At 41.4% G+C, this 26,530-nt stretch overlaps 1 protein-coding gene across 1 annotated transcript; it reads right to left on the minus strand.

Annotated features, from left to right (window-relative positions):
• Positions 1 to 17,962: 17,962 nt before the first annotated feature.
• LOC107788512 (ethylene-responsive transcription factor RAP2-12-like) lies at positions 17,963 to 20,272 on the minus strand (the record flags this gene model as incomplete). The annotated part of the gene is given in 2 exon segments (NM_001325456.1): positions 17,963 to 18,990; positions 19,926 to 20,272. Coding segments are annotated over 2 exon segments (1,164 nt in total). The 3' UTR covers positions 17,963 to 18,094.
• Between the last annotated feature and the right edge of the window lie 6,258 nt (positions 20,273 to 26,530).

Below are 26,530 nucleotides of genomic sequence, written 5' to 3' on the forward strand. Positions count from 1 at the left end.
GTTTATTACATTTAAGCATACCAAATTACCATTTCTATACCATAATTCAAATTAGGGATATAATTAAGGGTTCATTTTTATTAGGCATAATTATAGGACTGTATCTTCCCACTTTCTCTTTCCTTTCATCTCAACTGTTCACAACACACACAAAACTCACGATGCTCCTATGCTTCCTCTCGTTGATCATCCCCAACTGCCCACCATCGTCGAAGAATATCATATTTTCAGATTCACAAGAAAATTTTAAATTCTTTGATCGAACCACTTGAATTCCCACTGGAAATAATAATGGCAGAGAGTTCGAAATTCTTTGACCTCTTTTTTTTTTGGCAGTGGTTGAAGGTTACTGGTTAACACTGTCGATTGAAACTCGAAGAAGAAGAAGAAGAAGAAGAAGAAGAAGAAGAAGAAGAAGAAGAAGAAGAAGAAGAAGAAGAAGAAGAAGAAGAAGACATATTTCCAGAATTTGTAGATATTTTGTAGTCAAATTGTAGTCAAATTAGAAAAATTGTAGATAAATTGTAGACTGTTTTTTGCAGAAGATTTTGTAGAAGCTTTAGTCGTTTTGGATTTGTGAAAACAGAAAATAATGCATCTACAATCAGAATACAAATAATCTACAATTTATCTACAAGATATCTACAAAATAGATACATTGAATTTTAATATCCAAATTCTCATTTCAATTGTAGCATAATTGGCATTTTCGACATAATTGTAGAAGATTTGTAGAAGTTTTAGTCTTCCCAATCTACAATTCATCTACAATTTATCTACAATATATCTACAATTCTACAATTTAACTACAATTTATCTACAATTTCTGGAAATACGTCTTCTTCTTCTTCTTCTTCTTCGAGTTTCAATCTAAAATTCAGTCAAAACCAAGTCTAATCTTCACCAAAACCCCTGAAAATTGAGATATAAACTCCTAAACAGATTCCGAATTATTTACAACAATACCCAATCCAAACAAATAATGATTTTTGAAAACCCAAATTTGAATTCAAAGCTTTCAAGCTTTTTAATGGCTATCAATGGTGGAAAATATATGGAAGAACAGATGAAGATGAAGATGAAGAACAGAAATCTCCTTTCCGTTTGATTGCTAGAGCTTCAGTAGGTTGCGTTTTTTGAGAATTGTAGTTGAGTGAGAGAAGAGAGATCTCTTTCCGTTGAGGAAGGAGAGAATTACGCAGCAATTCGAATTTAATGTTGACAGAATCACATGCAGATCTGGTGCCTTCATTTTAGCGCGTTTTTATGGCAAAATCTATCTATTTTTGGATTGGTATATAATTTGTAGTAAAAGTGTGAACTACACGGGTAAATAACAAATTATGAACATTTTTGGTAATAAGATTTGATATATGGTATAAATAGGTAAAAATCCCTATTTTTCCGCCACCTTTGCTAAGGCCTAAGAGGTTAGGCAATGGGCTGGGCCAGGAAGCCAGAGTGAGAAACAATTGAATTGGGCTTAGGTTGGGCCCTCGTGTTAGAGAAATCGGAAAAAAACACCGTATACCCACCTATAGAATCTCTTTTCTCTATATGCCTAAGTTTGGAATTTACAGGAAATCCTTAATTAATTACTTCGTATATCCCAATTAGTGATATACAATTGTGACTGTCACACCTCCTTTTGCGCGCCCGCGAGGGTGAAGGAGTTTTTTCCAATTAAAGGACAATCAAAACGGGATTTGTTTATTTATTTCAGAGTCGCCACTTGGGAGTTTTAGGGTGTCCCAAGTCACCGGTTTAATCCCGAATCGAGGAAAAGAATGACTTTGTTTAACAGTCCGCGAACCAGAAATCCGGATAAGGAATTTTGTTAACCCGGGAGAAGGTGTTGGCATTCCCGAGTTCCGTGGTTCTAGCACGGTCGCTCAACTGTCATATTTGGCTTGATTATCTGATTTAATACATGTTGAACCTATGTGCGAATTTTAACTTTTAACCGCTTTTATCATTACTATTATTTTTATCAAGAATTGCAACATCGTGGAAACACGTCTCGAACCACGTCACATCAATGCACCCGTGGTTGTTGGCACATTTCAACTCTGTTGAGATTTGGATTTGGGTCACATAAATGTGCACCCGAGTTTAAGAAGATAACATTATTAAATACGCGCCTAAAGCGACTAGCGTATCATTATTTTGGGTAGGGCCGTGAAATTTGCTAAACGGCCCGTCCCGGAATCTAAGTACTCGAAATAACTATCCGTTGAGGGCCCCGCACTTTGGGTATTCTTGTTTGTCGAGTCTCGTCTCATTCGTTATTTATTATTATTATTATTATTATTATTATTATTGGGGGAATTTGCAACGTTGTGAAAACGCATCTCGAGCCACGTCACAATCAATGTACCCGTGATTAGAGACACATTTCGACTCCGTTGAGATTTGGATTTGGGTCACATAAATGCACACCCGTATTTAAGAAGGTAAGATTAATTAAGACGCGTCCTAAAGAAACTGCGTATTGTTGTTTTAGAAAAAGGCCGTGAAAAATTCACTAAACGGCCAAATCCAAAGTCTAGTCAATGGTTATGTATTTATTGAGGGCCCCAGCGATGTGTGATTTATTTGGCGAGGCTCGTCTCATTTTTATTTAAAAGGTCGTCCTATAGTGGCTATGTTTTCTATTGAGTTTGTCTCTAATAATGAAAGAAGAAGAACGGTCCAACTTTATTTACATGCTTACAAGTTAGTTATAGTCGGGTTCCGAATGTGATTTGCCCATATCCGAAACATGAACGCGTGTCTGGGCAGTCGTTTAGATATTATGGGCCCAGACCCAGCGCACACTGTATGGACTGGACCTGGGCCATTCCTTTTCCTATAAGGGCCTGTTAGTCCATTCGACTCAGGCCCAACATTTATAAGGCTGAAATGGAAACTGGTGTTATTTTATTCTAATGGTATTGTTGCAAGTTATAGCGAGGCAGCCCGTTAAATAGAGTGAGATTAACTAGCAATGGACAGTTTAACACTTAACATGCGTTAGAAGATATGCTAATCGCAAACACAGCTAAAATTCCAGATATTGTTTACTACATTCTCACTTCTTTTCTATCTACCAACATACATACATAAGGTGATACTAAGTAGCCATACGTGATGTCTAATTATACATGATGACTGCCTTTATTATCCTAATAGAAGATATGAACTATTATATATACAACTTTAATGTTCAATATACAGACTGAAACAGATTCGAAAAAAAACAACTTCAGCTCTTCATTTCTGTATTCATGTTTCAACTTTCAGCTTACATTGACAGTGTATCAGTGGTGTACCTGGTATTTGGGAAAGCAAAAGAAGAAGAGGATTGATCAGTGGAAGCAGTAGCATACACAGCAACAGCAGCAACAAGAAAACAACACTCAGCAGCAACAACCCAGTGACAGATTTTTTAACACCAAGACAAAGAACCCAGTTTGCAGCCCAACAGCACCCCAAAACAAATACAGGCAAAGCAGAGAAGGAAACAGATGTAGAAAAGCAGTAGCCTCTGATTGTTATCTTCAAAATCCAGCACACTCTTAACTCTATATCACTCTGAAAACAGACTGTCCTCTAAAGGTTGAAAGACCAGCCTTGTTTTTGCTTTTCTTTTCTCTCTTAAAACTGTCCAGCCCCTTCTTAACTTTAAATCAGCCTATTTATAAGCCAGAAATGGCAAGCCCCCAGGCTGCCTTTCCCCTCTGCCCATACCCCTTTAAACTAATCAACAATGCCCATGCCTAAATGTCTTTTCTTGATGCCCACTATATTGTTCCCCATGTTTGTCCTATTTGTTTTAATCAAGAGTCATGGGAGGGGTTATAGTATTCAAATAAACCCATGCTCTTATGTTATGTACCCCACTGACAATTAAACTAAGTTTAACAAATGACCCCTAGGCAGTCCTCAGCTTTACAGCTTGTTAACATGCTACTAAACTCCCAAAATTACCCATTAACCCTTACATATTACTGTATTACCCTAACTCTTAACAGTCAGTATATAAGCCCCTCTGAATTTAGCTAATCACTGAACTGACTGTATCAACTTAAGCCTAACACTGATTTCAGGTTGATCTGTTAAACTTCTACAGTTATACCCAATTCTCAGCCTAAGTTCAACCAATGATTCAAATTCAATCAAACAAGGGTGCCAATCAAATGGTATGAGTTGGTCATATTGGGAGCCAATCCTGACCAACTCAAAACCAGAATGCAAACAAGTCAACAGTCAACAAGCTAAGGCCAAAGCAGTAATGAACAGGCTTCCATAGCAGACTATAAAGATCATGAGGTTACTGAACGAATGAGTAGTCTAGTTCAAAGATAAAACTGAACATATTCAACAGGTTCATTATAAGTTAGCATACAGATGTGGTGCTGGCAAACATACATGGAGGGTATTAATGAGCTACTGTCCCGTTTTCTTCTAATTTTCAAACAAATTAATTGACGACACTTATTTAAACGACTATACAAGCTATAATAGACAGCAAACAATCAATAAAACACACAAAACAAACTAAACATTACCTCAGGATTCACAGACTTGACTGAAAAATCAAAACAAACTAAACTAAACATGAAAAACAGATAGAATTCATAGGGGAACAAAAGAAAGGGAAAATTTACCTCAGGGATTTGAAATCAATACTGACCCAGGCTCGAACTCGGGCTCGACCATTTTTGGGGTCGAATGGACTTTAATCGAAGTGTTCTCAACTGAGAACACCTCGGTTAAAGTCTATTAGACCCCGACCCTTTTGTTGATTTGGACAAACCCCTCATAGATTTGAGTTCTAGGGTTCTTGGGGCTCGAATTAGGGGTTCGAGCCTTTTTGGTTAGATTCGAACGAAACCAAGGTCATTCAGAGGGTGAGGAAGGTCAGGAAGATGAACGGTGTGAATTTGGGCTTGGTTGGGGTGAGTTAGGTTTTTGCTCGAATCTTCAATTGAAGATTCGAGAAGCTGTAGGGTGATTCGAGGTAAATGGTTAACGGATTTGGAACGAGGGTGGTTAGGTGCATCAGGGGTGTTATTTTGGTAGTCATCGGAGTCGTGGTTGCCGGGTTTACGGTGGGGGAATCCTAAGGCGGCTAGGGTTTGAGAGGGGGGGTTCTGGGACGAAGATGAACAGTGGGCGAGGGGGGGTTTGGTTTGGGGCGTGGGGTGGGGTGATGGATTGGGTCTTATATACGGAGGGGGAATGGATCATGGCCGTTGGATCAGGTGAGATTGATAGCCAGGATCTCTTCACATAAAGAGAACGGTGTCGTTTTGATTGAGTGGGGATTTGGTCGGTCTCAGACGGGAATGGGTCGGGTCACGAGGGAAGCCGGGGACCGTTGGATCAATATAGATGAACGGCTCAGATCCACTCGCCTAAAACGACATCATTTTGACTTAGCAGGGGCTGCACTGGACCGTCTGATTGAAATAAATCAACGGCTCAGATTGAGGCGCCGAAACGGCATCGTTTGATGCATCTGAGTGGTCAGGCAATTGGACTGGACCAATGCAATGGATTGGGTCTGATTTTCAATTGAATTTTTGGCCCAAATTCGGTATTTTCTTTCCTTATAATTAAACAAAAATTCTTAATCAAATAAAACCAAAATTAAATTACACAAATATTAATTACCACCTAACATCAATTATCATATGAATTAAAACATCTAATAAAATCACCATGAGAACAAATAGAATAAAAATGCATATTTTTGTGATTTTCGCTTTTAAAACCAAATTATGGTTAATTAATTCCTAAATGTACCATTTATTCCTAAATGCATGCAACATGTATTTTTTGTATTTTTAATTATAGCAAGGCGAGCATTTACGGACAGAACAATTATCAAAATGTCACGCAAATTCTCAAAATTGTACTCGAAGGTAACTTGTTTTATTTCTTTTTCGATTTCTTTTGGAGTAGTTTCCGTGAAGCAAAAATCACGTGCTCACAGTGACTAAATTTCCTGCAACGACCCGGCCAGTCGTCTCATGAGTTACCGCTCTGTGTTCCCCCATTTCTGCTTCTTTATGTTTCGTTATCCGTGTTTTATGTGATCGGGTTGATCAGTTTGAGTTCGGAGAGGATTTGGTAAGAAATGAGATACTTAGTCTCTTTTAAGAAGGTTTAAGTTGGAAAGTCAACCGGATGTTGACTTATGTGTTAGAGAGCTCGGATGTGAGTTCCGATGGTTCGGTTAGTTTCGGCAGGTGATTTATGGCTTAGGAGCGTGATCAGAATTGGTTTTGGAGGATCAAAGTAGAATTAGACTTGAATTGGCGAAGTTGATATTTTGGCAATTTCCGGTTGATAGGTGAGATTTTGATATAAGGGTCGGAATGGAATTCCGAGAGTTTCAGTAGCTTTGTTGTGTCATTTGGGACGTGTGTGCAAAATTTCAGGTCATTCGGATGTGGTTTGGTTGGATTTTTTATCGAAAGCATATTTTGGAAGATTTTAGAAACTTAAGCTTGAATCCGATGTGATTTGGTAGATTTGATGTTGTTTGAGGTGATTTGATGATTGGAACAAGTTTGAATAAGGTATTGGGTCATGTTTGTGCTTTTGGTCGAGGTCCTGGGGGCCTCGGGGTGATTTCGGATGGTTAACGGGAAGATTTGGTACTTGAGAGATTTCAGAAAATTGCTGCTTCTGGTGTTTTCGCACCTGTGGTTTGGGGACCACAGGTGCGGTGCCGCACGTGCGAGGGAGGAGGCCGCAAATGCGAAAGTTGGTTTGTCGAGCAGTTTTCGCAGAAACGGTCAAGGTGGTCGCATTTGCGAAGCCGCAGATAAGGTTCTTGCTATTAAGTGAGGGACCGCAGAAGCGGTTGTTTTGACCGCATATGCGGTATCGCAGAAGCGGGTTTTGGACCGCAGATGCGGAAAGGCCTGGGCAGAAGGTATATATTTCATCCTTCGCGATTTTTGAAGGGTTTAACCATTTTTGAACTCAGAATTGGAAGCCTTGGGCGATTTTGAAGAGAGAAATCAAAGACACTTCGTTGAGGTAAAGATTGTGGACTTAAAACACACTTCTATGGTAATATTTCATGGATTGGGACTGGAATTTAAGGAATTAAAGGACTAAAAATGGAGGTTTAGGACTTGAGTATAAGAGGACTTAAATTGAGGATTTGAGGGGTCATGTGAACTCTGATTCTTGTGTTTTTGATATGTATGAACTCGTGGGGAGACGAGGAACCTATTGATGTAAAAATTTCTGAGTTTCGAGAAGTGGGTCCGGGGCTCGGGTTTTGCTAATATCGGGATTTTTAGTATTTTTCGATTGTTTTCGCTCGGGCTTTGTTCCCTTAGCATATTGTGACGTATTCATTCTGATTTTGGATAGATTCGACGCGCGAGGATGCCGATTCGAGGGGCAATGGCGTCGCGAGCTAGAGATTTAGCCGGTTCGAGGTGAGTAATGATTGTAAATGATGCTCTGAGGGTTAGAAACCCCGGATTGCACATAGTAGTGCTATTTTGAGGTGAGACACACACTTGATGACGAGCGTGGGTCCTGCACTATTGGGGATTGTGACTTGGTCCGTCCCGATTGATGATTTTACCGCGAATTTGATTGGAAACTATTTGTTATCATCATTATTTGGGCTGAATGCCATATTTGGGCCTAGTGCCAACTATTTGAACCCTTTGGGAATTTTTATTACTATTTCCTCACTTTTTTGACTTATTACTTGAACTCAGTCATGTTATTTTTCACTGCTTTACTACTCATCCATTTTTACTTAGTTTTGAGACTTAAATGATGTTTTAAATGGTGTTTTGGGCTGAGAAATATTGTTTTACTAATTACTCTTGTTCGTTCTTTATCCGGAAGATGACAAAAAAAAGAAAATAAAAAGAAACAAACTTGCCCGAGGGGTTTGTGATGATTGTTCAGACTGAGTAAGGCTGAGGGCCTAGTTGTGAGGATACACTGATACTGATATGAGGCCGAGGGCCAGGGCCTGAGATATATGCGCCACGAGGTGGCTTGATTGATATGAGGCCAAGGGCCCAGATTTGATGCCACGAGATGGCTTGTTATTGCGCTTGGGCCGTAAGGGGCCCCTCCAGGAGTCTGCATACCCCTAGTGAGCGCGGGTACCCATTGCGATGTGAGATTGAGCTCGAGGGGATGGTATTGTTCTGAGACTGAGCCCGAGGTGCTAGTACTGTTTTGAGATATTGCCCGAGGGGCGGATTTGTGGATACTGAGCCCGAGGGGCGAACTACTATTTGTTCAATGTATCTTAATTATCTGTCAAATTACTTGTTTATTGGTTGAAAGAGGATTTTACTTGACTTTTACTGGCTTTACTGATTTTAAGTGATTTTGCTGCTTCATTATAGAATGTTTTGTGCCTTGTGAGATTTCTTACCTTCAGTTGTTATTTACATTTGTTACTCACTGAGTTGGAGTACTTACTTTACTCCCTACACCATGTGTGCAGATTCAAGCGTCGGTGGTTCCGCTCCTGAGTACTAATTCCTTTAGTTCCAGGCGGTATTCGGAGACTACGAGGTAGCTGTTGGCGTCCGTAGCCTCGTGCCTCTACTATCTTGTCATTTCCATTTCCTTCAAACATTTGTACTAGATATTGGACTTAACAGACTTGTATCATGGTCTATAGATGCTCGTGACTTGTGACACCCCAGTTAGGGCTGTGTCGAGTTGAATTTTCACATTGTTATCTATAGTTTCGCTATTCAGGGCTATTAAATCATGTTTAGACTATTTTTTTTTATGTTATTTAACATGTTTAAGTTGAGAATTTGGTTCAATTGGCTGTCCTTGTCTTCACGGGAGGTGCCATCATGACCGGGTTCGGGGTTAGGGTCGTGAAAAGTTGGTATCACAGCCTAGGTTACATAGGTCTCACGAGTCATGAGCAGGTTTAGTAGAGTCTCACGGATCGGTACAGAGACGTGTGTATTTATCCTAGAGAGGCTGCAGAACCTTTAGGAAAAACTTCATATTCTTGAAATTCTTGTTGTGCGAACATGTTGGTCTAAGTACTAAACTTCTGTTATTCTATTATCTCACAGATGGTGAGGACGCAAACTACCGGACGAGGTGGACGACCACCCGTGCCTCCAGCTGAGACTACCAGAGGCCGTGAACACGGTCGTGGTCGTGGCAGAGGCAGAGCAGCGAGGGCGGCACATGTTGATCCACTAGCTGCCCCAGCTCAGGATCAGGCTCCAGCTATGGATGCTCCAACAACACCAGCTCAGGCACCAGCTGTGCCCATCGTGATTCCGGGTCTTCAGGAGGCCTTGGCACAGATCTTATCAGTTTGCACTGGCCTGGCTCAGGCGGTTTCAGCCATTACAACCGCATCTACTTCACAGGCCGGGAGAAGTAATCAGACTTCTGCCGCCCGTACCCCTGAGTAGGTAGTGCAGGGACTTCAGATGCCGGGGGCGCATCCAGCCCAGCTGGTTGCAGATGCTCATGATTATGTGGTTCCTGTCATGCCAGAGGATGAGCAGCGGAGGTTGTAGAGATTTGGTAGATTGCAGCCTCCGACCTTCAGTAGCGTAGAGGGCGAGGATGCCCAGGGTTTTCTCGATAAGTGTCAGAAGATGCTTCGTACAGCTGGTATTCTGGAGACCAGCGGGGTCTCTTTTGCCACCTATCAGTTTTCAGGAGTTGTTTTTACTTGGTGGGAGGATATTGAGAGGCGTAGGCCTGTTGGTGCAGCACCCCTTTCCTGGCAGCAGTTCTCCGTTTTCTTCCTGGAGAAGTATATGCCTCAGTACCGCATAGAGGAGCTGCGTAGGCAGTTTGAGTGGTTGTGACAGGGGGATATGACCGTGTCACAATATGAGTTGATGTTTTCTGAGTTGTCTCATCATGCCATCTGGATAGTTCCGACAGATAGAGAGAGGATTGGGAAATTTGTGGATGGCCTCACTTATCAGCTTCGTATTCTCATGACCAGGGAGAGGGTGATTGGTGCTACTTTCGAGGAGGTTGTGGATATTGCCCGTGAGATTGAGTCCGTTCGTCGTCAGGAGAGAGAGGAGAGGGAGGCCAAGAGGCCTCGAGGATCTGCTAGCTATAATGGTACTCCTTCGAGGGGTCAGTTTCAGCACGGCAGAGGCCGTTTATTCAGGTCTGCTCAGCCAGCTCGCCCAGGTTATCGTGGGGAATCTTCGGGTCATGGTTATCATGGATCTCAACAGGGTCAGTCATCACTCAGTGCTCTTCCAACTTAGAGTTCATCCCGTACTCCATCAGCTCAGGGCTCTTCTATGCTGCATTTGCTAGTCACTTCGGTGCGAGGGGTTCCCTTCAATCCCATTCTCTAGCACTTGGGAGTTGTTATGAGTGTGGCGAGATGGGCCACATGTGGAGGCAGTGTCCTCGTCGGGCTGCTAGTTCGTCTCAGCAGAGGGTTCAGCCCTCGACTTCTGCTCCAATTACTTCATCACCCGCCCAACCAGCTAAGGGTGGAGGTCAGGCAGCCAGGCGTCACCCTAGAGGGGGAGGTCGATCAGGCGGTGGCCAGGCTCGTTTCTATGTATCCAGGCAGGCCAGATGCTATTGCTTTAGATGATATGATTACAGGTATTGCTATCCAGGCAGGCCTCTGTATTATTTGATCTTGGTTCCATTTTTTCTTATGTGTCCTCGTATTTTGCTCATTATTTAGGTATGCACCGGGAGTTTCTTGCTTTACTTGTTCATGTATCTACCCCGGTGGGCGATACTGTTGATGTAGATCGTGTGTACCGATCATTTGTGGTGACTATTGGGGGTCTGAAGACCCGAGTGGATCTATTGCTATTGAGCATGGTGGATTTTGATGTCATTTTGGGCATGGACTGGTTATCTCCGTGTCGTGCTATTCTGGACTGTCATGCTAAGACAATCACTTTGGCTATGCCGGATGTGCCGCGGATCGAGTGGCGTGGTGTGACTGATTATGTTCCTAGTAGAGTGATCTCTTTCTTGAAGGCCCAACATATAGTTGGGAAGGGTTGCCTTTCATATCTAGCGGTTGTGAGGGATGTCGGAGCTGAGACTCCCAATATTGATTCTGTTCCGGTTGTGAAGGATTTTCCCGATGTGTTTCCTGCAGACCTATCGGGCATGCCACCGAATAGGGATATTGATTTTGTTATTGACCTGGTGCCGGGCACTCAACCCATTTCTATTTCGTCGTATCGTATGGCACCAACGGAGTTGAAGGAATTGAAGGAACAACTTCAGGAACTCCTAGATAAGGGGTTCATTCGGCCTAGTGTGTCACCTTGGGGTGCACCGGTTCTGTTTGTGAAGAAGAAGGATGGCACAATGAGAATGTGCATTGATTATAGGCAATTGAACAAGGTAACAATTAAGAACAAGTATCCTTTGCCTCATATTGATGATTTATTTGACCAGTTTCAGGAAGCGAGAGTGTTCTCCAAGATTGATCTACGTTCGGGCTATCACCAGTTGAATATCAGGGATTCAAATATTCGTAAGACAGCCTTCAGGACCAGATATGGTCATTATGAGTTTCTTGTGATGTCTTTTGGGCTAACCAATGCCCCAGCAGCGTTCATACATTTGATGAACAGCGTGTTCTGGCCTTATCTTGATTCATTTGTTATAGTCTTCATTGATGATATTTTAGTGTACTCGCGTAGTCAGAAGGAGCATGTGGAGCATTTGAGAGTTGTGTTGCAGAGATTGAGGGAGGAGAAGCTTTATGCAAAATTCTCCAAGTGTGAGTTTTGGCTTAGTTCAGTGGCTTTCTTGGGGCACGTGGTGTCCAATGAGGGTATTTAGGTTGATCCGAAGAAGATAGAGGTGGTTCAGAGTTGGCCTAGACCATCCTCAGCCACAGAGATTCGTAGTTTTCTTGGTTTGGCAGGCTATTATCGTAGGTTTGTTCAGGGATTCTCATCTATTGCATCGCCCTTGACCAAATTGACTTAGAAGAGTGTTTCATTCGTATGGTCAGACGAGTGTGAGGAGAGCTTTCAGAAGCTCAAGACAGCTTTGACCACAGCTCCAGTATTGGTTTTTCCATCAGCTTCAGGTTCATATACCGTGTATTGTGATGCTTTGAGAGTTGGGATTGGTTGTGTATTGATGCAGAAGGGTAGAGTTATTGCTTATGCTTCTCGTCAGTTGAAGTCCCATGAGAAGAACTACCCCGTTCATGATTTGGAGTTGGATGTCATAGTTCATGCATTGAAAATTTGGAGGCATTACTTGTATGGCGTATCTTGTGAGGTGTTCACCGATCATCGCAGTCTTCAGCATTTGTTCAAGCAAAAGGATCTTAATTTGAGGCAGCGGAGATGGTTGGAGTTGCTTAAGGATTATGATATCACTCTATTGTATCATCCGGGAAAGGCCAATGTGGTGGCCGATGCTTTGAGCTGAAAGGCAGTAAGTATGGGGAGTTTGACATATATTCAAGTTGGGGAAAGACCCCTTGCAGTTGATGTCCAGGCCTTGGCCAATCGGTTTGTGAGGTTAGATATTTCGGAGCCCAATCGGATTTTGGCTTGTGTGGTTTCTCGGTCTTCCTTATATGATCGCATCAGAGAGCGCCAGTATGATGATCCGCATTTGCTTGTCCTTAGGGACAGAGTTCAGCATGATGATGCCAGAGATGTGACTATTGGTGATGATGGGGTGTTGAGGATGCATGGCCAGATTTGTGTGCCCAATGTGAATGGACTTCGGGAGTTGATTCTAGAGGAGGCCCATAGCTCGCGGTATTCCACCCATCCGGGTGCCACGAAGATGTATCAGGATTTGAGGCAGAATTATTGGTGGAGAAGAATGAAGAAAGATATTGTGGGATTTGTAGCTCGGTGTCTCAATTTTCAGCAGGTTAAATATGAGCATCAGAGACCGGGTGGTTTGCTTCAGCAGATGGTCATTCCTGAGTGGAAGTGGGAGAGGACCACTATGGACTTTGGTGTTGGACTTCCACGGACTTTGAAGAAGTTCGATGCTATTTAGGTGATTGTGGATCGACTGACCAAGTCCACGCACTTTATTCCTGTGTGTACTACCTATTCTTCATAGCGGTTGGCAGGGATTTATATCCGGGAGATTGTTCGTTTGCATGGTGTTCCGGTTTCCATCATTTCAGACAGAGGTACTCAGTTTACTTCGCAGTTTTGGAGAGCCGTGTAGAGAGAGTTGGGTACTCAGGTGGAGTTAAGCACAACTTTTCATCCACAGACGGACGGGCAGTCCGAGCATACTATTCAGATATTGGAGGACATGTTGCGTGCTTGTGTTATTGATTTCGGAGGGTCATGGGATGAGTTTCTACCACTTGCAGAGTTTGCTTATAACAACAGCTACCAGTCGAGTGTTCAGATGGCTCCATATGAGGCTTTGTATGGGAGGCAGTGTAGATCTCTAGTTGGTTGGTTCGAGCCGGGTGAGGCTAGGCTATTAAGGACTGATTTGGTACATGATGCTTTGGAGAAGGTGAAGGTGATTCAGGAGAGGCTTCGTACGACGCAGTCGAGGCAAAAGAGTTATGCCGATAGGAAGGTTCGAGATGTGTCCTACATGGTTGGCGAGAAGGTTCTGTTGTTTCACCCATGAAGGGTGTTATGAGATTTGGGAAGAAACGAATATTGATTCCTCGGTTCATTGGGCCTTTTGAGGTGCTTCGGAGGATTGGGGAGGTGGCTTATGAGCTTGCTTTGCCACCCAGCTTGTCGAGTGTGCATCCGATATTTCATATTTCTATGCTCCGAAAGTATATTGGGGATCCGTCTCATGTTTTGGACTTCATCACGGTTCAGTTGGATTATAATTTAACCTTTGATGTGGAGCCACTAGCTATTTTGGGTCGTCAGGTTCGAAAGTTGAGGTCAAAGGATATAGCTTCAGTGAAAGTGCAATAGAGAGGTCGGCTCGTGGACGAGGCTACCTGGGAGACCGAGCGGGAGATGCAGAGCAGATATCCTCACCTATTTGAGGCTTCAGGTATGTTTCTTGACTCGATCGAGGACGAACGTTTGTTTAAGTTGGGGAGGATGTGACGACCCGGCCAGTCGTCTCATGAGTTACCGCTCCGTTTTCCCCATTTATGCTTCTTTATGCTTCGTTATCCGTGTTTTATGTGATCGGGTTGATCAATTTGAGTTCGGAGAGGATTTGGTAAAAAATGAGACACTTAGTCTCTTTTAACAAGGTTTAAATTAGAAAAGTCAACCGGATGTTGACTTATGTGTTAGAGAGATCGGATGTGAGTTATGATGGTTCGATTAGCTTCGGGAGGTGATTTATGGCTTAGGAGCATGATCGGAATTGGTTTTGGAGGTTCGGAGAAGAATTAGGCTTGAATTGGCGAAGTTGATATTTTGGCGATTTCCGGTTGATAGGTGAGATTTTGATATAAGGGTCGGAATGGAATTCCGAGAGTTGCAATAGCTTTGTTGTGTCATTTGGGATGTATGTGCAAAATTGCAGGTCATTCGGAAGTGGTTTGGTTGGGTTTTTGATCGAAAGCGTATTTCGGAAGATTTTAGAAACTTAGGCTTGAATCCGATGTGATTTGGTAGATTTGATGTTGTTTGAGGTGATTTGAGATTGGAACAAGTTTGAATAAGGTATAGGGTCATGTTTGTGCTTTTGGTCGAGGTCCCGGGGGCCTCGGGGTGATTTCGAATGGTTAACGGGAAGATTTGGGACTTGAGAGATTCCAGAAAATTGCTGCTTCTGGTGTTTTCGCACCTGCGGTTTAGGGACTGCAGGTGCGGTGCCGCACGTGCGAGGGAGGAGGCCAAATATGCGAAAGTTGGTTTGGCGAGCAGTTTCTGCAGAAGTGGTCAAGGTGGCCGCATCTGCGAAGCCGCAGATGCGGAATTTCTATCGCAGATGTGGTTCGGGCTATTAAGTGAGGGACCACAAAAGCAGGTTTTGGACCGTAGATGCGTAAAGGCCTGGGCAGAAAGTATATATTTCATCCTTCGCGATTTTTAAAGGGTTTAACCATTTTTGAACTCGGAATTGGAAGCTTTAGGCGATTTTGAAGAGAGAAATCAAAGAGACTTCGTTGAGGTAAGGATTGTGGATCTAAAACACACTTCTATGGTAATATTTCATGGTTTGGGACTGAAATTTAAGGAATTAAAGGACTAAAAATGGAGGTTTAGGGCTTGAGTTTAAGAGGGCTTAAATTGAGGATTTGAGGGGTCATGTGAACTCTGATTCTTGTGTTTTTGATATGTATGAACTCGTGGGGAGACGAGGAACCTATTGATGTAAAAATTTCTGAGTTTCGAGAAGTGGGTCCGGGGCTTGGATTTTGCTAATTTCGGGATTTTTGGTATTTTTCGATTGTTTTCGCTTGGGCTTTGTTCTCTTAGCATATTGTGACGTATTCGTTCTGATTTTGGATAGATTAGACGCACGAGGATGCTGATTCGAGGGGCAAAGGCGTCGCGAGCTAGAGATTTAGCCGGTTCGAGGTGAGTAATGATTGTAAATGATGCTCTGAGGGTTTGAAACCCCAGATTGCACATCGTAGTGCTATATTGAGGTGAGACACGCGTTTGATGACGAGTGTGGGGTCGTGTACTATTGGGGATTGTGACTTGGCCCATCCCGATTGATAATTTTACCGCGTATTTGAATGGAAAATATTTGTTATCATCATTATTTGGGCTGAATGCCATATTTGGGCCTAGTGCCAACTATTTGAATCCTTCGGGGATTTTTATTACGGTTTCCTCACTTTTTTGACTTATTGCTTGAACTCAGTCATGTTAATTTCCACTGTTTTATTACTCAGCCATTTTTACTCAATTTTGAGACTTAAATGATGTTTTAAATGGTGTTTTGGGCTGAGAAATATTGTTTTTCTAATGCCCGAGGGGCTTGTGATGATTTTTCGGACTAAGTAAGGCCGTGGGCCTAGTTGTGAGGATACACTGATACACTGATATGAGGCTGAGGGCCTGAGATACACATATATACGCCACGAGGTGGCTCGATTTATATGAGGTTGAAGGCCTAGATTTGATGCCACGAGATGGCTTGTTATTGCGCTTGGGCCGTAAGGGGCCCTCCCGGAGTCTGTACACCCCAAGGGGCTGGTATTGTTCTGAGATTAAGCCCGAGGGGCTGGTACTGTTCTGAGATATTGCCTGAAGGGCGGATTTGTGGATACTGAGCCCGAGGGGCGAACTTCTATTTGTTCACTTTATCTTAACTATCTGTCAAATTACCTGTTTACTAGTTGAAAGAGGATTTTACTTGACTTTTAATGGCTTTACTGATTTTAAGTGATTTTGCTGCTTCATTATAGAATGTTTTGTGCCTTGTGTGATTTCTTACATTCAGTTGTTATTTACATTTGTTACTCACTGAGTTGGAGTACTCACTTTACTCCCTGCACTATGTGTGCAGATTCAGGCGTCGCTGGTTCCGCTCCTGAGTACTGATTCCTCCAGTTCCAGGCGGTATTCGGAGACTACGAGGTAGTTGTTGGCGTCCGCAGCCTCGTGCCTCTACTATCTTGTCATTTTTATTTCCTTCAAACATTTGTACTAGTGACTTGTGACACCATGATTAGGGCTGTGTCAAGTTTAATTTTCGCATTATTATCTATATTTCCGCTATTCATGGCTATTAAATCATGTTTAGACTATTTTTTATGTTATTTCACATGTTTAAGTTGACAATTTGGTTCAATTGGTTGGCCTTGTCTTTACGGAAGACGCCATCACGACCCGATTCGGGGTTAGGTTCGTGACATTTCCTCTAGTCGTCCACCACTACAGTTAAATCTTAACGCTTCCTTCCTCTCCTATGCTTTCACCCCAACAACCTGTCACCTACTCACCACTAACTCTCCCCCACACCAGTCATGTCTTTACCTAACATACCTTGTTTTCATACCCTCTTGAGAGGATGGCCAACTAGCCTGTCTTTTCTTTCTCAAATGATTCACCCAAGCAGATTTGATTCGCAAATAAAATTATGTTGGAATTATGATACGGGATGATGATTTTTAAGATTAATAATTCTTAGATTATATACAGTATAAACATACCTTGGGTTTGTTGTAGTAAAAATGGAATATGCAATATAAAATCAAAAGGATGTGTTTGGTTTTAAGTTGGATAAACTTTGGTTTCCAAGTTTAAATTAAAATGACTTTCTTTGAGAAGCTAAAAAGGGTTTTGATTACTTGTTTAATTAAGTCACAAGTTTTTAATCCACCTTTAGACATAATTCGCCTTCTTGGCTTAGCAGCCAAATTAGATAGAGTTCAACATGTTTCCGAGTTTGTAATAAAAGCTAAAGAAGACTTTGATCAACTTGCCGACTCAAATGACTCCTTTTTTAATTAATCCTAACTTGCGTTCGTCCTCATCAAAATACAATTTTGTTCTACACAAAATGATATACAGTATAATATTTACACACTAGACACCATGCATTTCCTTGCTAAAAAACATAGTAGAATTTATTGAAGCAAAATCTCATATTTTAAACGAGTGGTAGCAAAACAATAAGGAATATCTCGAAAATTGAGTTCCACGACCTGACACCTCTACATAGAAAAACAAGACCAAACGAAAATGCCAACGCTGATTCACCAATGCACTCATTATTGTCACAAACAGGTCTGCCAATTTGCAGTAATATATTTATATTTAGTCGGCATATGCAAATGAGTGAATTGAAAGAATAGTTCCACGTGAAGAAGCAACTTGTAAACACCAAAAGTAGGTTATAGCAAGCATCGAGGTCTCATCAACTGTCATAATTCATACAGTCCAAATTAAACTTCAAATTAACATCTTTAATAGTTAATTAACCTAATTACTCTATGTACTGCTCTATTACCAAAATACCTATTGAGCGCACATCCATGGCTTAAGCATGCTTTATCTGTGGATCATCCTTCTTCCACCACCAGACAATCCTAAAAAGAACAAGGAAACAGAGATTAAACTATTTACCATTTCAAAAAGCTTCTGTACATAATAAAGAGCCTTTCTTTGAGGCAAAACAATAGCAAAGTTCACTCACATGAAGCCTTATTTACAAAAACTAGACAAGGCATGCTGACTTAAAAGACACCTCCCAATAAAGAAGGAACATCATCAAAGGACCATAAGTCCATAGCATTATCACCATCCTGAGTTGCACTTGAGTTGAGGAAAGTATCAACTGATGCATCCCAATTTCCCTCCAGATAGGGGATCTGAAGGAACTTCATCTGGGTTTCAAAAGCTGAAAGCTCTTCAGATAGCTTGTTTGCGGTATTTCCATCATCAGCTACTGGATTAATGGGGCTTGATTTCAGTTTTTTCATTGGACTGGTATCATCTTCAACAAGTTGAGATTCATTGCTTTCAATAACAGCTGACAGAACGGATGATATCTCTGGAGTCCTGGCACATGGCTCTCCCCAACCAAAATCAGAGCAGTCAAAAGAGTTACTTCCAACATCAGAGTTGAAGTAGATATCGGTACCAGCTGAAGGGGCAAATGAGCCAAATCCCGTATCTCCAGAAGCACTGCTCCCATCCTCACATCCAAACTGCTTCGTCATGGGTTTCTCTTCAAGAAATCCCAAAGAATCATAACAGCAATCCTCCATGTTGTTTATGATAGTCGAGTCGGGCTGAACCGAGTCCAGGATCTCCTTAGGAAGGACCTTTTGAGGATTCACCTTAACAGTACGTCTCGAGGCAGGCACTGGAGCTTCATCGGGAAAGTTTACCTTAGCTTTATTGCCTCTGATCCTCCTAGCCTCAACATCATAAGCTCTGGCAGCTTCTTCTGCAGTATTGAAAGTTCCCAGCCACACCCGAACCCCTTTTCTTGGGTCACGTATTTCAGCTGCCCACTTACCCCAAGGTCGCTGTCTGATCCCCCTATACTGATTCTTCCTCTTTCTCTTAGAGGATCTATCAGCATCCTTGTCTGAATCATCAGTTTTCACAGATTTGGAGCCTTCAACTAATAAAATGAATCAAGTATTTTAGTCATCCATTATGCCACTACAAGTTGCAATGACTAATTGATAAAATAGCATGATATATAGATAACCATAACGCACAAGATGCCTAATTACAAGAAAACATACAGAACACTTTCCCTGATATCAGTGGTGCTAGATTACTACAGCCAACAGCTTACACAAAAACACAACAATCAATTCTTCCCAAAATGTCTACGTATCATGATTAACAACCACAGAACTGAGAAAACCTAGATCTAAGCTTATTGCCTGATCAAGTCCTGTTCTTTTAGTTCTTTCTATAAGCATAATGAAGTAAATTCTCTGGAGGTACAGAGCTCATAATCCAGAGATCCTGCTCCCAAAAGTAACTATTTAGCAATCAAATTGGAGCTAAACAGGAGATTTTGACCCAAATAAACAACACACTGATAAAAAGATTGATTTTTATAACCACTTTTTGGTCTAAAAGTCTTCATAAAGTTTTCCAGCCAGATTCAATGTGATGATGTAGATGTTGATGAGTATTAAAGTTGATAAGACATAATAAACGTAAAAGTTAGAGAGAAAAAAACATGATTAACTTTCTGTTTGGTGCCAACGAGCCCTCAGATTAAAGGTTCTATCCAAAATATCCATCTTCATTTTTGCACTAACTCGGATTCATTGTTTTAGTTAATCAAGTAAAAAAAAAAGCATCTTGGCTTCTACCTATTTTCACATGCCGCACATTTTCCCTATTGCCAAAAAGCTACCTCCTTTTGTCCACTTAAATTTCAAATCTAATAACAATAACTTCACTAGCAGACACAAAATCTCAATCCAGGCCAATAATAGCTACAGTAGTCGTTATCAATCAATTAAATGAACTATTCACTATTCCCTTCCCGCAGCAGATCACAAAAGAGGAAAACAAGGTTTTTAAAAAAAATACCATTAGAGTTTTTCGAAGCAGAGAAGGCAAATGGCTTGACATCGACTTGAACATCCTCGTCATCGGAGAAATCTTTAAAGTCCTGAAAATCAGCCTCGAAGTCATCGTCTAGGTCAACTACTTGGGATCTCAACGGCTTGGAGTGATAATTGTTAGGATTTTTTTGCTTATTACTCAGATCGGACCGGCCCCATAGCAACTCGGCGGTGAGCCGGCGAGAAGTTCGGCTCGGGGCAATGTAATCGGAGATTATAGCACCACCACACATGCTTTTTGTTTTCTCTCAGCAGAAAAGTTTTATGCAGAAATCAGTTTCGTTTTTGACGGAGTAAACTTCTTTCTTTTTTACGGAAAATGTATCTAGAAAGCTCTTGGCTGCGTCTCCAAGAAATGCCAGCTCTTATTTATAAAGGGATGAGGGCAAGGCGGAGAGCTGGACTTCGGATTTACCTTAATGCCCCTTGGAGAGGCAGTCCTTACCAAAACTACCCTTCACTCAGAGGGTTAATATTATCATTACAAATATTTTAAGTGCCTCTTATTTTTCCTTTTGAGGTGTGTGTAAAGATGGAAGATATTTTCATCAATTTTCTTGTGTTTGATTATCGTGTAATGATTTATTCTTAATTTTAATAATTTTGAACTGTGAGAAAGTATTTTCTTCAGAAAAACTATTTTTATCAAAAGGAGAGAAATATTTCAGTATTTGACTACTTGTACATTGTCGTCTATCTTCAATAATTGAAAAATATTATTGAGAACTATCAACATACCTTGCTATATATATTGTAATAATTGCGTACATAAAAAATTCTTCTTGTATTTAATACCAAAAAATTATTCAGAAACTAGTCTTTTACTGAAATATACTATACGAAAAAACTAGCTACAAATAGTGTTATTCTTCGTATCAAGTGCTCGTAACTGATGATCATCCAACTATCTTTCAATTTCACTAAAGTCATTCAACTATTTTTTGTCACTTAAAAATAACTAAACTTTATTATTGTCAGTCAAAAGTTATCTTGGTTCAAACCCCTACCATAAATATGACATGTCATAAAATTTAATAAGAAAAATCCAAAATAAATATCACATAAGTTTAAATGGACCATACCCACTTTAGATCCATTTCTCCCTTAATGTGATTTGACCCATAATCCAAATAATTTCGATAAAAAAATATTAACTTTCATATTAGTTTAAAATAATTATCCTATACTACAAAATTCTTGTCTTTTCTGTTACATAATGACCATATATAATTATTCTATACTAAAAAAATTCTTCTCTTGTTTGTATGCCCCATCCGAGTCGTTTTATAACTCTACTTAAGTTAAAATACTATTGTATCCAACTAACATAATATTTTCATAATTTACTAGTGAAGTTAAAATAATATTGTATCCATCTCACATAACATATTAATATATCATAAGCATACAAGAATAATAAGGCTAAGCCAAGAACAAGAGAGCTACAACACTCAGATTGTTGAATGATTTAGGACCAGATGAGAAAATCATAATAGTCATCCAGCAAGAAAAGAAAAGACTACTTAGCGTAGTGGAATAGGAAAGAGAGCGTCAAGCACAACTTTCATGTCACCAGAAATTCTTTTTCGTTTATTGGGAGACTGAATGAAAAAGACTTTGTCAAACAGGCAAGATTGTTACGACGATCGACAGTTGAGAAATACTATCTCTAGGGCCCTCACTTTAGGGCTATCTTTCATCGTTGATAAGAATCTATTTTCACAAACTACTATTCTATTAATTTTAAATGTTGCTTTTAAGCAGCATCAGCATACAAATAACCTACTTAATAAGCAATACATGTAATTAAAGTGCATAACAATAATTTTATATAGACATACAATTACAGATAACCTATTGCAGTTGTTTAGACAAAGAAAGATTGTATCTGTACGATCAAAAACCCCCAAAGTTAAAAAAATTACAAGACCTAATTTTATTAGGGGTGTGCGGTTCCCCTCTATTGAAACCCATTTGGGTTATTAATTACATTAAGGGAGAAATGGATTTAGTGGGTATGACCCATTTAAGCTTATGTGGTAGTTATTTTTAAATTTTTCTCATTAAAATTTATGCCATGACATTTTTATGGTAGGGTTTGAGCCAAAATAACTTTTAAGTAACAATGATAAAGTTTAGTTATTTTTAAGTGACAAAAAATAGTTAAGTGACTTTAATGAAATTAAAAGATAGTTGAATGATCATCGGTGAAATCGACCCTCATAGTGCACGTAACATTCTTCCGAATTAATAAGTGTTCACATATCTGAATCTTAATGTAATGAATTATACATTTCACAATACATTTCGAAGCCGGTAATTGTTATATTTACAATAAAAATTGTTAGTACTTTATACCACTAGACTTGCTCGCCCTTTTTTCATTCATTAACATTAGCAGCAAATCGAAGTAGGAGCATTAAACTTCAATAATGCTGTGAGATTTCAGATTCAAATTATATGAAAGTAAAAACATTAACTGATTTATTCTCATATGTCCATATTTTGGTGTACATAATTACTTAATACCTTTGCTAATAAGGGTAATAAATATTCCATGTAATTAGTGAGGTACACACAATCGAACACCACAATTATAAGCAAAAAATACTAGAACATTAAAGTTGGTGGGATGATTTCCTAAGAGTAAAGTGTCATTACATAAGCAATAGAATGTTCTTGCAATTGAATAGCCCAATCGTTCAACAATTGGTACACGAAACATGAAAACAGCGATCATGTTCGCCACAAAACTTGATTAAGACTTTTCTACCGTGGTAGGTTAAAGCTAGAAGTTATTTCTTTAGCATACCAACTTGTGGTTGATACATAGAATATAACCAAATTTGACTGAACATTTACTTTTCTTTGAATTACCTAACCTTATTCAAAGCCTTTACCGTTTCTGAACATGGCTTTTGGACTTACAGCTAAATAATGTGTGAATTTTGAAAAGGATTGCTATATCAAGCATGGACGGCGGATTTCTCTCAAATTTGTGGCATTTATGCCATGAGTATTCGTGAAGGCAAGGCCAACAACAACCCCCTATTTCCTCATACCACACTCTCAATTTAACTTTTTTGAGTAATTGCGTGAAACATGTTGGATTAAGATGTTTGTTTTACTTGGGTAAGTTGGAATATTGTATTTGGTTATTTCCACTTGTTCGTAATTTTTTTTGTTTCCCATCCGGTTTCGGTGTCCGGTACCTGTTTGAGTAAAATGTGTCAAACCTTTTGACTAAACCAATTAATGATGAAAAGAAGAGTAAATCTTAGCCAAGCATAATCAACTTCACATCTAAAAGTATATAGAGAGATCAAGAATGAAAAGTAGGAACACTCTAGATTTATTGATACTACAACCTTATCTTTAATCCGAGGAAGAAAGAATCAGCTTACACCCTTCACCAAACGAGACTGTAGGAGAAAAAGTAGGGAGGAAAAGTCTCGCCCCCTTTTTCCCGAGAATTCCCTTCTATATATAGTTCTTGGAATTTTACTGTGCTCTTTGACCAACGTGCTTTCGCAGGATGACCTTTTTCGGTGTTATTCGAGTAACGTTTTTATTTGACATACACTGTCGATGATTTGATTGGGATTGGTCGTGGTGCTTTCCGCTATTTCGCCAACTGGGCGAGATCCCAACTTGGTCGACCACTATGGTCAGATTTTGACCTATACAGTTAGTCCCTCCGTCCGTCGAGGTCATCCCTTGGTGGGCTCGGCGGGCGGACTCTGTAGATTCGAAGGCTAGGAGAAATCTGACTGTTCATACCTTGAACAAGGTGATTTAGATCGAGGCGATGTCGCAACGCCTTAACGATGTCTTTGGATCGTCGCGTCCGTTCGGAATCGAAATGTTGCGTTGATTTGGAACATCATCTGTAGTTACTACCATCATGACACACGTTTCCCGGGGATTGAACCATTTTATGCCCTATCAGTTTTGATTGGCGACTCTTGAGTTTGCCGCTTGGGGCATTTATACCCCTATAAATAGGGGAAACACTATTCTTATTGGCACACTTTTTTGATTTATCAAAAGAATTTTGCGAATTTTCATCTTCCCCTATACTTTAGATTTTCGATTCTCTTTTGTTGGTCAGAAATTGATATCTTCGTCTTCCATCTTACTTCCTTTGTTCATTCATTCTATTCAGTTGAGACAAATGGCTAGTACTTCTTCCCGTGCTGATAATCTTGCCGCAGTTCCGGCGTCGGAAAATGATATTCTTGCTCCTGGAGAAGTAGATACGGTAGAGGATGAGGGGGTTCCATCGGCGGCTGAAATATTGCCTCGTCCTGGGAAGCCGTGGACCGATTTCAACAGCCTTGCCGGAGAGGAACCAGAACCTGTTTCCTCTGTTATGGATAAAGTGGCGATTGCTAAGTTGAAGGCCAAGTGGGGGATTCTGCACCACGTTGAGATGCTACTGGCAGTAGGAGACGATATTATGCATTTCAAACGCCGAGGATATTGTGCGTTCTACGCATATCCTTTTATTGTCGGGTATACGCTTCCTCTCCCTTCCTTGGTGGTAGATTTCTACTGTTTCTACGAGGTGTGTCCGGCCCAACTTTCGTCGTGCTTATATAAACTGTTCCTCATGTTACTCAAGTTCGCGGACCTTACCGGTCAGGAGATCACTCTGAGACACATGATCAATATTTTTGCCCCTCAACTTATTTGAGGCACGATGATTCACATGCGCCATCGAGGGACGAAGAGCCTGGTGGTAAAGATGGACAATAGAGATAATCGTCGTTTCTACGAAAACTATTTTTATGTGCGGACCGAGCACCTTGTAGCGGATTCTGTAGGGTTCCTCGAGACTACCCCTTGCGCCTGTTGACGATATCTGCGGTTGGGTAAGTGCTATTCATCCTCATACGGCGGGAGTTCGCGAATGTTCGTCTTTCTATGAGAAATATGGATGTAAGCCCCGTACTAGTAAGCAGTCTTGCCGGAGCTTCCATTTTCCGCTTTACAATTTGGCTTTATTGCTTATATGACTTTTATTGTTATTAGGGAGAGTGCGAAGGTAAAGGGCTCATTCACTTGCATTTCGTTAGCCGACGTCTTCTGCTCGACCCATACTAAGGTCTGCTGTCCGAACTATGGCAAAGGCTGCTCAAGTTGAATCTACGGCTGTAGCCGTGTGCATAGATGTTATTTCCCAATCTGGGGCTCCGACTCCTACTGTCCGCTCGACGGGAGAATCTTCCTATGCTGAGGACGAGGAAGGGCCATCAAAGAGACGACGAGTGGAGTCCGAAATAGTTCCTTCAACCGGGGTATGTTCAAAGGGTGGCATTCCCTTGACGGAGTCTGAAATGTGAGGTGATGCTAACCCGTCCGCAGCGGTAGAGCCGTTGATTGTAACCAACCTGACGGCGGAGGCTTCGGCGGCTACCATCGATCAACTGCCTGCTGCAATGGAGAGTCGGGATCCCGAGACCGCTATCGCCACTATGGGCGGGCCTCCGTCTTCCGGACTGAGTTGTGCTTCTTCCTCGGCCGCGGAAAGGGGGAAGGGTGCCGTGGTCGATGACTACGAACTTGAATAAGATCTTGATCCAGATGATGTCAGGATGTTTGAGAAAGGACTCACTCGTACGGTGGTACACGCGAGAGGCCCGACCTGTATTCTTGAAATCCCGTCGGAGATTAACCTTATGGGAGATACGGAGGACTTGGTACTGCAGTTTGACTTTTGTGCTTTGTCGCCGAGTGTGAGGCTCTTCGGGACGTCTGTGACGTCGATTTGATGCACGTAGTGGCTGCTATGGGCATGAGGGTAAGTTTTTCCTCTTTCTTTTTGTGTTCCTTTTATCTTTGGCGACCTCGGCCTTTACCAACTCTTTTCGTCATTCAGACGTACATGGTGGAGATTGAAAGTGCTCACCGGGCTGACACTCGGGCCAAAAATTTTCTGATGATTTTTGAGAAGTATCGGCGCTACCGCAACAAGTGCCCGTGAGATGCATGAATGGCTGAGGGCGAATGTCGGTAATCGATCTCTTGGTGAGGAACTGCAGAAGAGGGATCAGGAGCTGATGCAGTCTATTCGCAGGAATAGCGAGCTCGAGGAGCTACTTCGTGTGAAGGACGAAGAGCTTGAATTGGGCAAAGGGGTCGCCACCGAGTGTGAGCATCTTCAGGAGAAGGTGCGGCCGTTGCAGTCCAAGTTGGATCATAACGCCATCAGAGTCGAGGCTTTGAGTGCAGAGTGGATGGGGAAATTAGCCGAGTTGGAGAGAAAGGTCTCTGAGTTAGAGAGTGCTGAAAGTGCCTGGGTGTTGGCTTCGGCTAGCGCGACGGCTTTAGAGGATGCTATCTGTGTCTTTCAATCCGAGCAGGAGTTTGAGAGGGCGATAACTAGGCTCAGGGAGGCTAACCTTGAAGAGCGTATTGGTGATATTGATCGGGAAGCTTCAACTTTGGGAGATCGGGTCACTATTCTTGAGGCCTAAAAGGCACAATTGTTGGCCCAAGTTGAATCTGACTCTGCCGCTGTTCCTCGCCATTTGCACGAACTCCGGGTTCATGCCGAAACCTAGCAGG

Source organism: Nicotiana tabacum, chromosome 6 (genome assembly GCF_000715075.1).
Source record: "Nicotiana tabacum cultivar K326 chromosome 6, ASM71507v2, whole genome shotgun sequence".
Lineage (NCBI taxonomy): Eukaryota > Viridiplantae > Streptophyta > Magnoliopsida > Solanales > Solanaceae > Nicotiana > Nicotiana tabacum.